Raw genomic sequence first — 13,306 nt, 5'->3', positions numbered from 1 at the left:
AGTCATTGAACTATTCTAAAGTTTTTAATTAAGAAACTAAATTGTTAAGCTTTTTGTTTTTCAAAAATAGTTCGGTCTAAGGGTGAGTATTCGATCGAATCGAATAGAAAAATTTTGAGTTAATTAAGCTTCCGAATCCTATTTCATTGTCCTAACTCAATTTGAAATTTTTACTAATCGAGTTGAATGAAATGGAATTTGAATCGAATCGAATATATTTGTTCGAGTTAAATTTAAAAATAATTTTGATGTTATTTATTTTTATGTAATTTAAAAAAATATATTTCTTTAAAATTTTCTTCTTGGACTCATCATTATCGGGATTTTGATTTAAGGGGTTTGAATTATCTGAAGAAGAAGAAGAAGAATGAAGGGTTTAATTTAAGGGTTTTTTTTTTTGGAAGAAGAGAAGAATTGATTTGGGGTTTAATTTAGAGGTTCTTTTTTAAGAATAAAAAAATTGGTATTTGGGAATTGTGAGTTTAGGTTGAATTGAAGAAGAAAATGGATGATGGAATCTTGACTTTTGGGAAAAATGGGATGGTGGGGCTGGCCAGGCTTTTGGAAATTGGGAAAATGGTAGACGGGCTTTGGGGTGAATGGGGTGGGTTTGGGCTTTCGGGGAAATGAGTATTATAAAAGAATTTGGGCTTGAGGAGTAGAGAATATAAATTTAAAATTTAAAATTATAAAGTTTTTAATTGGTTTATTCGAATTATTCGAGTTATTCGAATTTAAAAATTTAATTCGATTCAAAATTGAAATTCAAAAAAATTAGAATTGATTTGATTAACTCGAATAATTTGAATTTTGAATTTTTTTTTAAATTTTTCGAGTCGAATCGAATTTTGCTCATCCCTAGTTCAATTAGTGAGCTTCAAGCAACAATTCGACAATTGGTACAGTAGATGACAAGTAAAATAACACACCTTAGATCCAAAAAATTGGACAATTAGTATTGAAGATCAAAGAAAAAAAAACTTTTTGAATTTTGGTTCATAAGTTTGTAATATTTAAAGTTGCTTCGTGAAAAAAGCTATAGAAAAAGAAGAAGAAGAAGAGATTTCGACTGGTTCAAGCAATGCGAGTGGAGAATGTCATACAGCAATAAGTTTAATAACTGAATTATTAAAATGAAAACTTTCAAATAATTTAGTGACCTATTCGTAATGTTTTAAAATTAAATGACTAAAACGTAAACTTACTAATAATTTAATGAAATTCATTATGGCTTCCTAATAATTAACATTTTCTTTTTAGTATTTTAACCTTAATGGTACTAAAAGTAAAATATGCTTTTGTTAACTTTAATAATTAATGTAGAATTAAAAATATGATAACTTAATTGGTATCATTAGTTTTTCAATTAATAATTATTTAATTCTTATTAGAATTTTTATATTTAATAATTATTTTTATTAAAGTTTCAAATTTGTTACTATTAAGAAAATGAAACCTAATTAGTCATTGCTACATAACTTAATAGAAGCATTTTCCAAATAATATATTTCAAAAGTTGTACTTTTCTCCTTATACTACTAACATTCCTTCTTCCATTCTATTTTTAAATAAAATAAAGGTTACATTCTGTTATTAGTCCCTATACTTTACGAAAATTATGGATCTATTTCTACACTTTAATTTTATCAATTTTAATCATTGTATTTTTCAATTTAAAATCTTAGTTCCAACCCAAATAGTAGCGATTAAATTAAATGCAGTTAAATTCGATTACTAGTCATGTACTATACGCACAATTGTAGATTTGTTCCATTTTCTCCAATTAGATCATTCTAAGTCCATATGCTTTTCAAATTTTAAAATTTCAATCTTGATACAAAATGACTTTCATTAATCCATTAATCGATTTTTTAGTAAATAATATGTGTAAATAATAAACTAACATGGTATTACACATATTATAATATGTTTGATGCATCAAATTTTTAAAATAACAAAGCATAATGAATTTATAATTATCATTTGATGAGGACTTAAGTTTTAAATTTTAAAAGTATAGGGACTAAAAATAACAGATTAAATTACATGGATTAAATCCATAACTTTTGCGAAGTACAAGGATTGATAACAAAATTTAACCTGAAATAAAAGTAATTTGAATTTTATTATTTTTCTAAAATTGAAAAGAGGGTAAACTACCTAGTTGGTCACCCAACTTTTAGGGCATTTTCATTTTAGTCATCCAACCGTTAAATCTCTAACTACAGTTAACTTGTACGAACTGCATCACGTTCACACTTTCATTTTGGTCACCCAACTTCCAGATTGCTTTCATTTTAGTCACTCAAAAAATATCCTTTTTTATAATATCGGAGGGGGTAAAAAAACATAAAGGATTAAAGTGAATAAATAGTAGAAACTAAAATAATGCTTTTAAAATTGTCACATTGTACTTGTTTACCCCTTAGCGAAAGTTCTCTTTTTCTTTTTCAATATTGAAAATTTAAATTTCAAAACATCAAAATCAATTAAATAAATTATTGAATTTTTTATCCCAACCAATGTGTTACTATAATTTTGAAATTAATTTAGTCTCCTTTTAAATATTAATTTTATTTTATGTTTCTAAATTAAAATCAACTCAAATAAATCATCTTCAATAATTATACATGAAACCCAAATTTCTTTTGATGATATGATCTCAAACCTTTCATACTAAGCTAAAAGCAAAGAAAAATTTAATTAATTTTATATTCTATGCCAAACAAAACCAAATTTTTTTATCACTTCTTTACCCAAATGAAGAACAAGCAATTAAATTAATTAATTTCAACGATTTTTCTTTGCTATTTATTTTATCTTAGTATGGAAGATTCGAGGTTATATAATCAAAAGAAATTTAAATTTCAGAGACAATTATTAAATACGAGTTATCAAGTTGATTTCATTAAGAATAATATGGAAACATAAAATAAAATTTTAAAATTTAGAAGGAGATTGATTTAATTAATTTCAATATTACATTAACAATATAGTTAACTTTATCAAGGGATAAACAAAATTCAACAATTTATTTAATTGATTTTATGTTTTGAAATTTGAAATTTCAATATTGAAAAAAATAGAACTTTCGGCAATGTGATAAACAAATACAATTTGACCATTTTAATACATTGTTTTAGTTTCTACCTTTTTTTACTTTAATTTTTTATATTTTTACCTAATCAATACTTTAAAAAATATATTTTTTGGGTGATTAAAATGAAAGCGAGAACAAGATATGGTGTGTACAGTTAACCGCCGTTAGAAGTTTAACGATTGGGTGACTAAATGAAAAAGCCTTAAAAATTGAGTGACGAAATTGCAAAGATTTCATTTTGGGTGACCAAAATGAAAGTACCCTAAAAGTTGGGTGATCAACTAGTAGTTTACCCCAAAAAATGATAATATTGGTATTTTTGAAAAGCGAACCCACCCCACCTTTTCCCTCCTCTGTTTCTCTCTCTTCAACTCCAAAGTTCCAATTTTTTTTTTTTAATTTTCTTTTGCCGACCAAAAAAAAAAAAAAAAGAAAGAAAAAGGAAATGAAAGAATGAAACTTTGATGAGTTAACTCACTCACCAATCTCGCTCTTTGTCGGTTTTGGTTCCTCAACTGTTTGCAAAATGCAAGACCTCTTCGGATCAGTTAGCCGTTCACTAGTGTTCCGTGCAACCCCAGACAATAACACCCAAGAAAATAGTCCTCCATTGGCAACTGCAGCCAATGCCTTTGTTGAAAGGATAAATTCTTGCATCCGCAAATCAAGGGTCTTCTCCAAGCCTTCCTCTCCGTCGCCTTCTCCTCCTTTGATCCGATGGCGCAAAGGAGAGTTGATTGGTTCCGGTGCCTTTGGCAGGGTTTATATGGGCATGAATCTTGATTCCGGAGAGCTTCTTGCAGTGAAAGAGGTTTCTTTTTTAGTTTCTGTACTTTTTTTGGTGAATTTTGGATTCTTTTTGGAGTTTGTTTAATGGGTTATAGTTAAATTGTGGTTCAAAATTGAAACTCTAAAATGGGTTAGTAATGGTTTTTAAGTTAGGGTTCTTTCTTTTGAGTTGTTTTTTTCAATGAATTCATTGATTTTGGGTTTTTGTTTAATTTTGTTAAGTGATTGTGATCTCAAGTTAGAGAAATGAATTTGATCTCATTTGTTTCTTGGCTTTTGTTGTTTAGGTGCTAATTGCGGCAAACAGTGCTTCAAAGGAAAAAACACAGGTTTGATCTTTGAACTAGGTTCTTTTTTAATTTTGAACTAAAAAAAACCCTTATATCAAAGTAAATAGTGTCTTTTACATATGTAAAAGCTTTCATTTTTCAGAAAGAGGTGTATGAAGTTAGCAGCCAATGAAATGTATGGTTATCTTGGTGTATGAAGTTTTGGATGTTAGAATATAGAACTTTTCCACTTACCATAATCGGTATTAATTTGTCTTCTAGTTATTGATTTGATGAGGCATTGCCATAACATGACGGACCTTGATTTGCTTATTGCAATGTAAGTAGGCTCATATCAGGGAGCTCGAGGAAGAAGTAAAGCTTCTGAAGAACCTTTCGCATCCCAACATTGTTGTAAGTGATGACTGCTTCTTTATATATTGACGATTGAATTCCTAAGGCTATTGCCCTTTTGTCATTGAGACATTACTCCCCACCTTCAGAGATATTTAGGAACAGTGAGAGAGGAGGAAACTTTAAATATTTTGCTCGAATTCGTGCCTGGCGGATCAATATCATCACTTTTGGGAAAATTTGGACCCTTCCCTGAAGCTGTAAGTTTTGGATAATAGAATATTTTTAATTTAGCTGTTTTTAATGCTAAGCTTGTCTACTGATTTGTCTTAACAGGTTATAAGAAAATACACAGAACAGTTACTATTGGGCCTTGAGTATTTACACAACAATGGAATTATGCACAGGGATATTAAGGTACCTTTTCTTTTCCAGAAATTAATGTTATAAATTAGAAAAGGGCCGTAGTTTCTTTCTATCTTCTCTTTTTTTCTGATCAATAATTATTTTGTTCATTCCATCCATTGGCAGGGGGCAAACATCCTGGTAGATAATAAAGGAAACATTAAACTTGCAGATTTTGGTGCTTCCAAACAGGTTGTTGAGCTGGTAATTATGCAATTGCTCAACCTTACCCTCACATCTAAAATTTTCTTCGTTTATAGAATGTACTTCTCTAAATCAATACTTATATAAAATGGCCTTTATTCTAAAAGAGACTGTGTTTTTATAGGCTACTGTGTCTGGTGCCAAGTCTATGAAGGGTACTCCATATTGGATGGCTCCTGAAGTCATTTTGCAGACTGGACATAGTTTGTAAGAATAACTTGACTCACTGTAACAATCAAATTGTATGCTTGTCTGTCAGTTCTCCTTGATCTTCTATATTTCTTGAAGCATTTAAATGCTATTAGAGGTATATTTGGCTAGTATGTAAAAACGCTTCACATTTCGACCATTGTTTATCACCTATATTTGCTGCATGCATACTGGTTCCTTGTAGATTATAAAAACTGATACGTGATATAGTTATTTTTAGTATACTGATGTACTGAAACTGATACTTCATGTATATTCTGGACATAATTTCTAGTTCTGCTGATATATGGAGTGTTGGCTGTACGGTAATAGAGATGGCCACTGGAAAGCCTCCTTGGAGCCAGCAATACCAAGAGGTAGATGTCTTGAGATTTTAAAGATTTGTTCTATGAGATGATTCTTTCATCATTGTACTGAATATCTTTGTTCAGGTTGCTGCACTCTTCTATGTCGGGACAACAAAGTCTCATCCACCTATTCCAGAACATCTTTCTACAGAGGCAAAAGATTTTCTGCTGAAATGTTTGCAAAAGTATATATTTTTATTGATTCTGAGAGCAAATATGATAGGATATATTTTCTGGCCATTTTTCCCTATCAAATCTGTGACGTATGTTATGTAATTTCAGGGAACCAGATTTGAGACCAGTATCATCTGTACTGCTAAAGGTAGTTTTGGCTTGACTGCATTTCCCTTTACCATTTGTTCATTATATTCCATGATTGTTGTGGGGTTAATATTCTCCATTTGCGAGCTACATGCAGCATCCCTTTGTCACTGGAGAATCTCAGGACTCCAATACTGTTTTGCATGCTTCAGTCATGGTCAGTGCACTTGAACTGTGTTATGTTTATTTGGTTTATTTTTCATTTCCCAACTTTAAACTACTTCTAAAAGATATTTCTTTCTTTGTTTCATCAGGATAACTCTGAAATCTCTTCAGCATTACATGCCACTAACCCTGAAGGCTTGTAAGTATTACAATATGATTTTGCTTGAACCTGTAAACTACATAATTGCTTTGTCAGTTATCAAGCTGGCAAGGGCTTTAACAATGGCATCAATTTTCTTTCCAGTCAAGTTTCAAGGTGCCGTGACTCAGCAGATATGTGTAATTTGGGTAGTCTGAACTGCTCAAACACGTTTGTTGAAAAGTTTTCAGAAAGCAAAAACTTGTGGAGAATGGACTGCAATGAAGATGATATGTGTCAGATTGACAAAGATGATTCTATGGTAAGCAAAGTGAGGCTTTGTTCTGCTTCGATGATTGATAACGTTAACCAGATAATTACTATGCTTTTCTCAAGGGTCAGATATTTTAATCATTTGAGTGTTACAGCTCCTAATTTGCAAATCATATTTTTTTGCTCAGAGCTCTAATCCCACTTGCGGAACTTCTCATGATGGGAAGGGCAAATTTGATGATGATCCTGAAATGGTAGCAGTTGGTTTCCCTACTGCTTGTGTTGAAGGGGGAAATGATTTTTCATATACTGGTGGGCCATCGTTCTCTGAAGATGATGATGAACTCACTGAATCAAAAATTAGAGCCTTTTTAGATGAGAAGGTACTATTTTTTCAGCCCTTATGCAGTCAGTTTTAAAAAAAAAAAAGTTATTTGGCCTCATAGATTGTTGTGATGATGGGATGTTGATTAATACCTTAGGCATTAGAACTAAAGAAGCTACAAACACCATTATATGAAGAGTTCTACAACAGCTTGAATTTATCAGGCTCCCCAAGTTTCGTTGAGAAACGTGAGGAGACACCCCCAAATTACTTGAAATTACCTCCTAAAAGCAGATCCCCAAGTCGTGGTCCAGTTGGCACCCCTTCTTCAGCAGCTGATGCTATTAGTACAGGAAGTCCAGGGAGTAACAGTAGCAGGCGAGTGTCAAATGTTGGCAATGCTAGTGACCAAACTCCACAGGACAATTCATCCCCTCAGCATTGTGATTGGAAAGGGCTTCTAGTTGATGGCCAGCCAGAACCAAGCAGCCCAAGGTTAGTCCATAGTTGATTGGTTTTTTGCCTGCCCTTATATTGAATCTCTGTTATGGAGTAGTCTTTTAAACGAAATCATTTGCTATTTGCAGTTTAGTCTTCTCTGAGAGACAGAGGAAGTGGAAAGAAGAGCTTGATCAGGAGCTTGAGAGAAAGCGAGGTAGATATAGTTGGTTCCTCTCTCCCTCTTCCCTTTTACCTTTTTTTTTCCCCACTTTCACATATTGCTCACTAATGGTTGACTAAGGTAACTTTTCAAGCGAATTTACTATTTTTTTCATTTATATTACAAATAGTTCACTAATGTCTTGCTCAAACCAAATCCTGAAGCAACTGTGGCCCATGCCTGATGGTTCCTTGAACAACATAGCTTAAGATTTGCCTTAAATGGAAGCTTATCTGAATATATCTCTAATTCATGTTTTTACAGTTGTATTGCCATAATATTGTAGTATAAAATAGAAAATGTCTCTCAGCTAGCTAGCAAGTTTGCCTTGAGGTAGTATGTATCTTCATGGTCCATACTCCATAAATGTTTGCAGAGATGCTGCGCCAAGCAGGTGTGGGAGGGAAGACTTCTTCGCCTAAGGATCGAGCATTAAATAGGCAAAGAGATCGGACAAGGTTTGCATCTCCAGGCAAATGAGTGCATGTTAGAGTAAACAGCACCTCCTGAGATGTTCTTACCAAGAGTTCATCATACCTTTACATTCATGATGAAAATGACCGCGACAAATTTGTCACTGTTCAACCAGGAAGAATTGCCATTTTAAAGGCCTAGTTGATGTTACTCAAACATAATATATAAATAGTCATACTATATTTTTCTTTCCCTTTCCCCCCTATGGGTGTTTTACTGGTTTTTGAGGGGTTTGGTATATGCTTCCATAAGCTTTTCTGGTGCATATATTTGTATTACTGATGTAGAATAATAATGATAAGATTTTGTGATTTGAGATATGGAAATTTACCTGCCTGTGCTACTTCACATAATTTTCATCCTCTTTTTTCTGGCCAATTAAACGCCAAAGAATCAGACTCTACAAGAGTTACTTCTAGAATCTTACACAAGCTTTTACATCAATCAATAAAATGGAGAGAGATAGAATTCACACATTTCACAACCATGTCAAGAAAAGTCTGTTATTGACATTGTGAAATACTTAAATATCTTTTAACAGTTTACTTAAAGCCATACTGATAAATGAAAAGAAATGTCATAATCTTTATATTCTCCCCGTCGAGAATCTCTTAGGCATTAAAACTGGTCGCTGTTTCATACCACTCATTGGTCCATCACTTTTTTGCAAACCTTTTCTGCTCTTCAATGGTGACACCAATCTGTTAGCCAAATGGGAAGGTGAAAATGATCTGCCATCACTTCTTTGCAAACTTTTTCTGCTCTTCAATGGTGAAACCAATCTATTAGCCAATCGGGAAGGCGAAAATGATCTCCGTAGCTTCGAAGCAGTCGACATCTTTGGTGATTTCTTGCTCATGTTCATTGATCTCGTAGGGGATAGCGAAACCACAGCTGGGCTCTTGATCTTGACTTGAAACTTTGAAGCTGAAGGAGGAGACTTGATCAAAAACTTATGTGGAGTTTGTCTATTTCTTGCAATCACTGGAGACCTTGTCTTGCAGAACTTTTGTTGCTTTGAAGCTGGTGTTGAACTGAACAAAGGATTTGGGAATAAAACAGTCTTTTTAGCCCATGGCCTATTCCTTGGTGACACCCTATTGGCCATTAGTCTATTGTTTTCCTTATCAAGTTCCTTGAATTTGGGAGAAGAAACCTTGAAGTTGATCCTGGAACGAGCTCTTTGAAGAGATGGAGAGTCGGACTCGGTTCGAATCAGTTGTAATTTGTTCTGTTTCTCCCTCTTTCTTCTGGCTTTGAGTTCAGTATTTTCAGGCTGTTGTTTTTGCTTTCTATGTTCAGCCAATGGAGTCTTTGGATCCTCAACAGTTATCTTCTTAGTTTTGTTATCAACAGCTGCTAATATCTCTCTTGCAAATTGACTGGCTTGTAGGATTTCTCCCACTGTTTCTCCTACAAGCATTGCAGGCAATGACATCCTCCTCCATTCACCTACATTAAAAATTGAAACAATCCAATGAATCACAAATTCAAAACAACATTTGTCAAGTGAGGAACATTGTTCCAATACCTCTTGCAGTGGATGGAAACTTGCCAATTGGTGATTTCCTTGGAGAAGCATTCTTCATCCTTTAGAAGCAAAAAATCAAAAAAGGCTCGATCTTTTACCATGGTTTTAATAAAGACAAAACAAAAAATAAAAATAAAAAACCCCCAAATTTGAGCATTACCTCAAAGACTCTTGCTTGCACCTAAGACTAGTTTTCAAGTAAGCCCTAGTACTCCTAGGACTTAGTTTCACGCCTGATATTACCTTTGTCCCTCCTGCTACTGTATACTGCAACTCTTGCAATCTTGCCATACATTTTTCCACCTTCACAAACCCCACAAACAATAAACAAAAATCCCCAAAAAAGCAAAAAAAAAAAATGAAGTGACCAACTTTACCTTCTTTACAGTTTCTCTGAGTAGGACAGGATCAAGAGGAGCCACCACAAGCTTCCTTTGCTTTGGTGGGGTTCTTGCAACCATTATTACCAGGAAGAAAAGAAATTTCAGCAGCCAAAGAAAAGAAGCTTAATAATAATAATAAATGTGGGTCTTTTTCTCAGCTCCGCTCCTCCTTTACTTTGTCTATCTATATACCCATCAAGGAAAGTGAACCTGAAACTTTGGGTTCGTTTCAGTTACTGTAGTTTCTCTCTTCAAAACTGAAGGAATTTTCAAAATAGCTCTCTATGTTCTAGAGGATATGATGAGAGAAGTGAAAAAAGTCAAAAAGCTTTTGGGTTGGAGATTTGAGTGGTGCTGGTTAACGGATCTCTTTTTTCCTTGTGCCAACGGTCTAATAATCTTTCCATTTAAATCAAGTAATAATAATAATAAAAAACGTATATCCTAACGGCTACTAGTATTTCCCTTTTTTTTCCTCTATTTTTTTTATTTCTTTTAAAGCCTCATGGTCAGTATTTATATGTTAACGAGGACACCAAATGTGAAAGATTAATTATTGAGTTTGCTGAAATAAATATCTTAAGAAAAAAATTACCTTAAAGAATATATATTTTAGTTTAAAAAATCAGATAAGTTTTACTAACATAATTTTTATCAATATGAATTAAGACATAACATTTAAATTTTTTTCACACTTTACATAATTAAATAATAAAATATATTTTAAATTTGGTAAAATTAAAAAATAAATTTAAAGATTTTGCATCATTAATAAAAGATAGTATAAATATAGATTACGTTGACTTGTTTAATGAAAGTACAATAATATGTTTTCGTTTGTTTAAAGAGGAAAATTCTAGCAATTTTGTAAGAGATTAAAAGAATTGATATTGTTGAGTGACCTTGTAAGAGATTCAATAATTTTAATAATTTAGTATTTATTAAAATTTTATAATGTTATAAGAAACTAATAATTTTGTAATAGCTTTAGTAAATATGCAAGAGATTCAGTCAGTAATTTTACAAGAGATCCAATGGTTTTACAATAATTTTAGTAATTTACATTGTAAGAAATTAGTAATTTATTGAAAATATTACAATGTTTTGTAAGAGATTTGGTAAGTTTATAAGAGATTCAGTAATTTTATAAAAATTTGGAGATTTTAATATATTCAGTAATTTTGTAAGAAATTTAAAAAATTGTAAAAAGAAAATTTAGTAATTTACATTGGGGAATTTAATAATTTCCTGAAAAGTTTATACTGTTATAAGGAATTTAGTATTTTTAATTAATTGAAAACATTACAAAGATTCAATAATTGAACTTATTACCTACTTAACAAGTTACAAGTCTGAAAATTTATTTTGTAGATTATTCTCACCATATTATTTATTCTCTCTTTCCAATTATTTAATGATATTTTAGTAATTTTTTCATGTCATTGATACATAATTTTGGTAATTTTTTTTTTATCTTCAACCTTGAATCTTGAATCCCGAACTCCAAACTCGAAGCCGAATCTCAAACCCCAAAATTAAATCTAAACCCTAAACCTTAAACGGGTTCGAGCTCAAGATTTAGGATTCGAGGTTTGAGTTTGGGATCTGGAGTTCGATATTTAGGGTTCAAGGTTTTGAGTTCGAAGTTCAGAGTAAAAAAATTACTAAAATTATGTATTAATGGTATGAAAAAATTACTAAAATGTCATTAAATAATTGAAAATGAACCATAAATAGTGTGACGAGGAGAGTTCATAAAATAATTTCTCATATAACTCACTATAACAGTAAAACCCTCGATTTAAACAATATAAAACATAAAATGCTAACTTATAATTAATACTTAAAAGTTTTAATATTGGTTTTCTTTTTCCTTTCTAATTTTGAAGCTCAAGCATTTGTAGTTAAATGGTGGACTATAATATTTGATTATGAAAATTTTAAATTACAATTATTTGATGAGTTGAGTGATAAAAATTTGATGTCAAATAAAATTGAGTTTGAGGCTTGTGGTTGAAAATTAGTAAAATTAACAAAGTTTTTTTCTCTATTTAGAGGACTGATATGATTTTATCAACAAAATTTTATTAGTATTCTATGTAATTTTCAAATACCCAAAATTTTATAAAATAATTTCAAAGAAAAAAAGTAAAATACAAACAAGAGAATGTTACCTAAACTATTGCCAATAAGAAGTCACCAATTATTTTAATGCTTAATTTGGTTACTGAATTATGCATAATTTTTAATTTGGTAATTATTATTTTTATCTTAAATTGGTACTTAAATTATCATTCTGTTACTCAGTTCATTTTTTTTGTAACAGCATTAAAAAAATGGTTGCCACATGACACCAACCAAAATGTGTCACGTGGCACATCCAACCAATTACAATGTGTCATGTGGTAATTAAGTTTATTTAAAATAAAAATATTAAATTTAAATTAAAAAACACCTTTGTAGATTTATTCCATATTCTCCAATTGAATCATTCTTTCTAAGCCCTTATACTTTTCGAGTTTTAAAATTTTTGTCTTAACGCAAATAACAATCGTTAATCTATTAATTAGATTTTTAGTGAGTAATGTATGAAAACAACAAGTTGACATGGCATTACACATATGATAATATGTTCGAAAATAAGATTTTGAAATAGCACAACTTAACTTAATGAATTTAATAGTTATCAATTGGTGAAGCTTGGAATTTAAAATTTGAAAAGTATAAGGACAAAAATGATCAAATTAAAGTACGATTAAATCCACAACTTTAATAAAATACAAGGACTAATAGGATAATTTAACCTATATTTAAACTTAGACTAGGGTAAATGTAGAATAAATTCAAGTTTAGTGATAAAAACAAACCTATAATTTTAAAATTCAAAATTTGAAATTGAGAATTTTTTTGAGTACATTTACGATCGGTTCACACACCTATAATAAAAATAAATCATTATCAACTCACACATCATAAATATGATTTTTCTCTAATTCGAATTCACGACGTGGGTTCTTGAGGTAAACACCCAATGCCCTAGACCAAAAGTTAGGATTTAAACTTGTGAATTGATGAAATTCTTCGTATTAATTAATTGGGGTTAAAAACTTATGATTAATATATTTTTCCCCTACATTTGATAATTAGGTCGACTCCGTTACATGTAATTTTTTCTTTAATCCACTTTACTATATGAACTTGACAATTATGTCTATTTTAGTCCATGAACTTGAATTTTATAAAAATTTAATGATGTGACATTTTGAGATTGTGTCATATTATCACTTAATAATTTTTACAATTTAGATAATTATGTGACAAATTTTATATGGTCACGTTTATGGACCAAAATGAGCCTAGTTATCAAATAAATATACCAAAATGAATAAAAAAATACAAATACTAAATTAGACCAA

The 13,306-nt window shown here is 30.9% G+C and overlaps 2 protein-coding genes across 2 annotated transcripts; one reads left to right on the top strand and one right to left on the bottom strand.

The window, feature by feature from the left end:
• The first annotated feature begins 3,482 nt into the window (after window positions 1-3,482).
• LOC105761017 (mitogen-activated protein kinase kinase kinase ANP1) lies at window positions 3,483-8,302 on the top strand. The gene is made up of 17 exons (XM_012578663.2): window positions 3,483-3,911; window positions 4,177-4,218; window positions 4,507-4,572; window positions 4,662-4,772; window positions 4,849-4,929; window positions 5,044-5,121; window positions 5,246-5,328; window positions 5,606-5,687; window positions 5,763-5,863; window positions 5,961-6,000; window positions 6,097-6,156; window positions 6,254-6,303; window positions 6,409-6,565; window positions 6,705-6,899; window positions 6,999-7,336; window positions 7,429-7,496; window positions 7,879-8,302. The coding sequence occupies exons 1-17, from the start codon at window positions 3,627-3,629 to the stop codon at window positions 7,980-7,982; spliced, it is 1,941 nt and encodes a 646-aa protein (XP_012434117.1). The 5' UTR covers window positions 3,483-3,626; the 3' UTR covers window positions 7,983-8,302.
• Window positions 8,303-8,379: 77 nt separating this feature from the next.
• On the bottom strand, window positions 8,380-10,280 carry LOC105761019 (microtubule-binding protein TANGLED). The gene is made up of 4 exons (XM_012578664.2): window positions 9,885-10,280; window positions 9,668-9,810; window positions 9,508-9,566; window positions 8,380-9,428 (listed from the first exon to the last, which is right to left on the bottom strand). The coding sequence occupies exons 1-4, from the start codon at window positions 9,966-9,968 to the stop codon at window positions 8,563-8,565; spliced, it is 1,152 nt and encodes a 383-aa protein (XP_012434118.1). The 5' UTR covers window positions 9,969-10,280; the 3' UTR covers window positions 8,380-8,562.
• Between the last annotated feature and the right edge of the window lie 3,026 nt (window positions 10,281-13,306).

Source organism: Gossypium raimondii, chromosome 11 (assembly GCF_025698545.1).
Source record: "Gossypium raimondii isolate GPD5lz chromosome 11, ASM2569854v1, whole genome shotgun sequence".
Taxonomy (NCBI): Eukaryota; Viridiplantae; Streptophyta; class Magnoliopsida; order Malvales; family Malvaceae; genus Gossypium; species Gossypium raimondii.
The sequence above is the reverse complement of the archived record's forward strand: the minus strand, read 5'-3'. Positions and strand labels throughout refer to the sequence as shown.

Excerpts from the sequence above, each read along its gene's own strand:
- LOC105761017 (XM_012578663.2), top strand. The coding sequence starts at position 3,627 with ATGCAAGACCTCTTCGGATCAGTTAGCCGTTCACTAGTGTTCCGTGCA. Across the intron at positions 4,773-4,848 it reads TTGGACCCTTCCCTGAAGCT|GTTATAAGAAAATACACAGA; the intron begins GTAAGTTTTGGA and ends TTGTCTTAACAG. Across the intron at positions 5,329-5,605 it reads TTGCAGACTGGACATAGTTT|TTCTGCTGATATATGGAGTG; the intron begins GTAAGAATAACT and ends CATAATTTCTAG.
- LOC105761019 (XM_012578664.2), bottom strand. The coding sequence starts at position 9,968 with ATGGTTGCAAGAACCCCACCAAAGCAAAGGAAGCTTGTGGTGGCTCCT. Across the intron at positions 9,567-9,667 it reads TGCAAGCAAGAGTCTTTGAG|GATGAAGAATGCTTCTCCAA; the intron begins GTAATGCTCAAA and ends TTGCTTCTAAAG. Across the intron at positions 9,429-9,507 it reads GTTTCCATCCACTGCAAGAG|GTGAATGGAGGAGGATGTCA; the intron begins GTATTGGAACAA and ends TTTTTAATGTAG.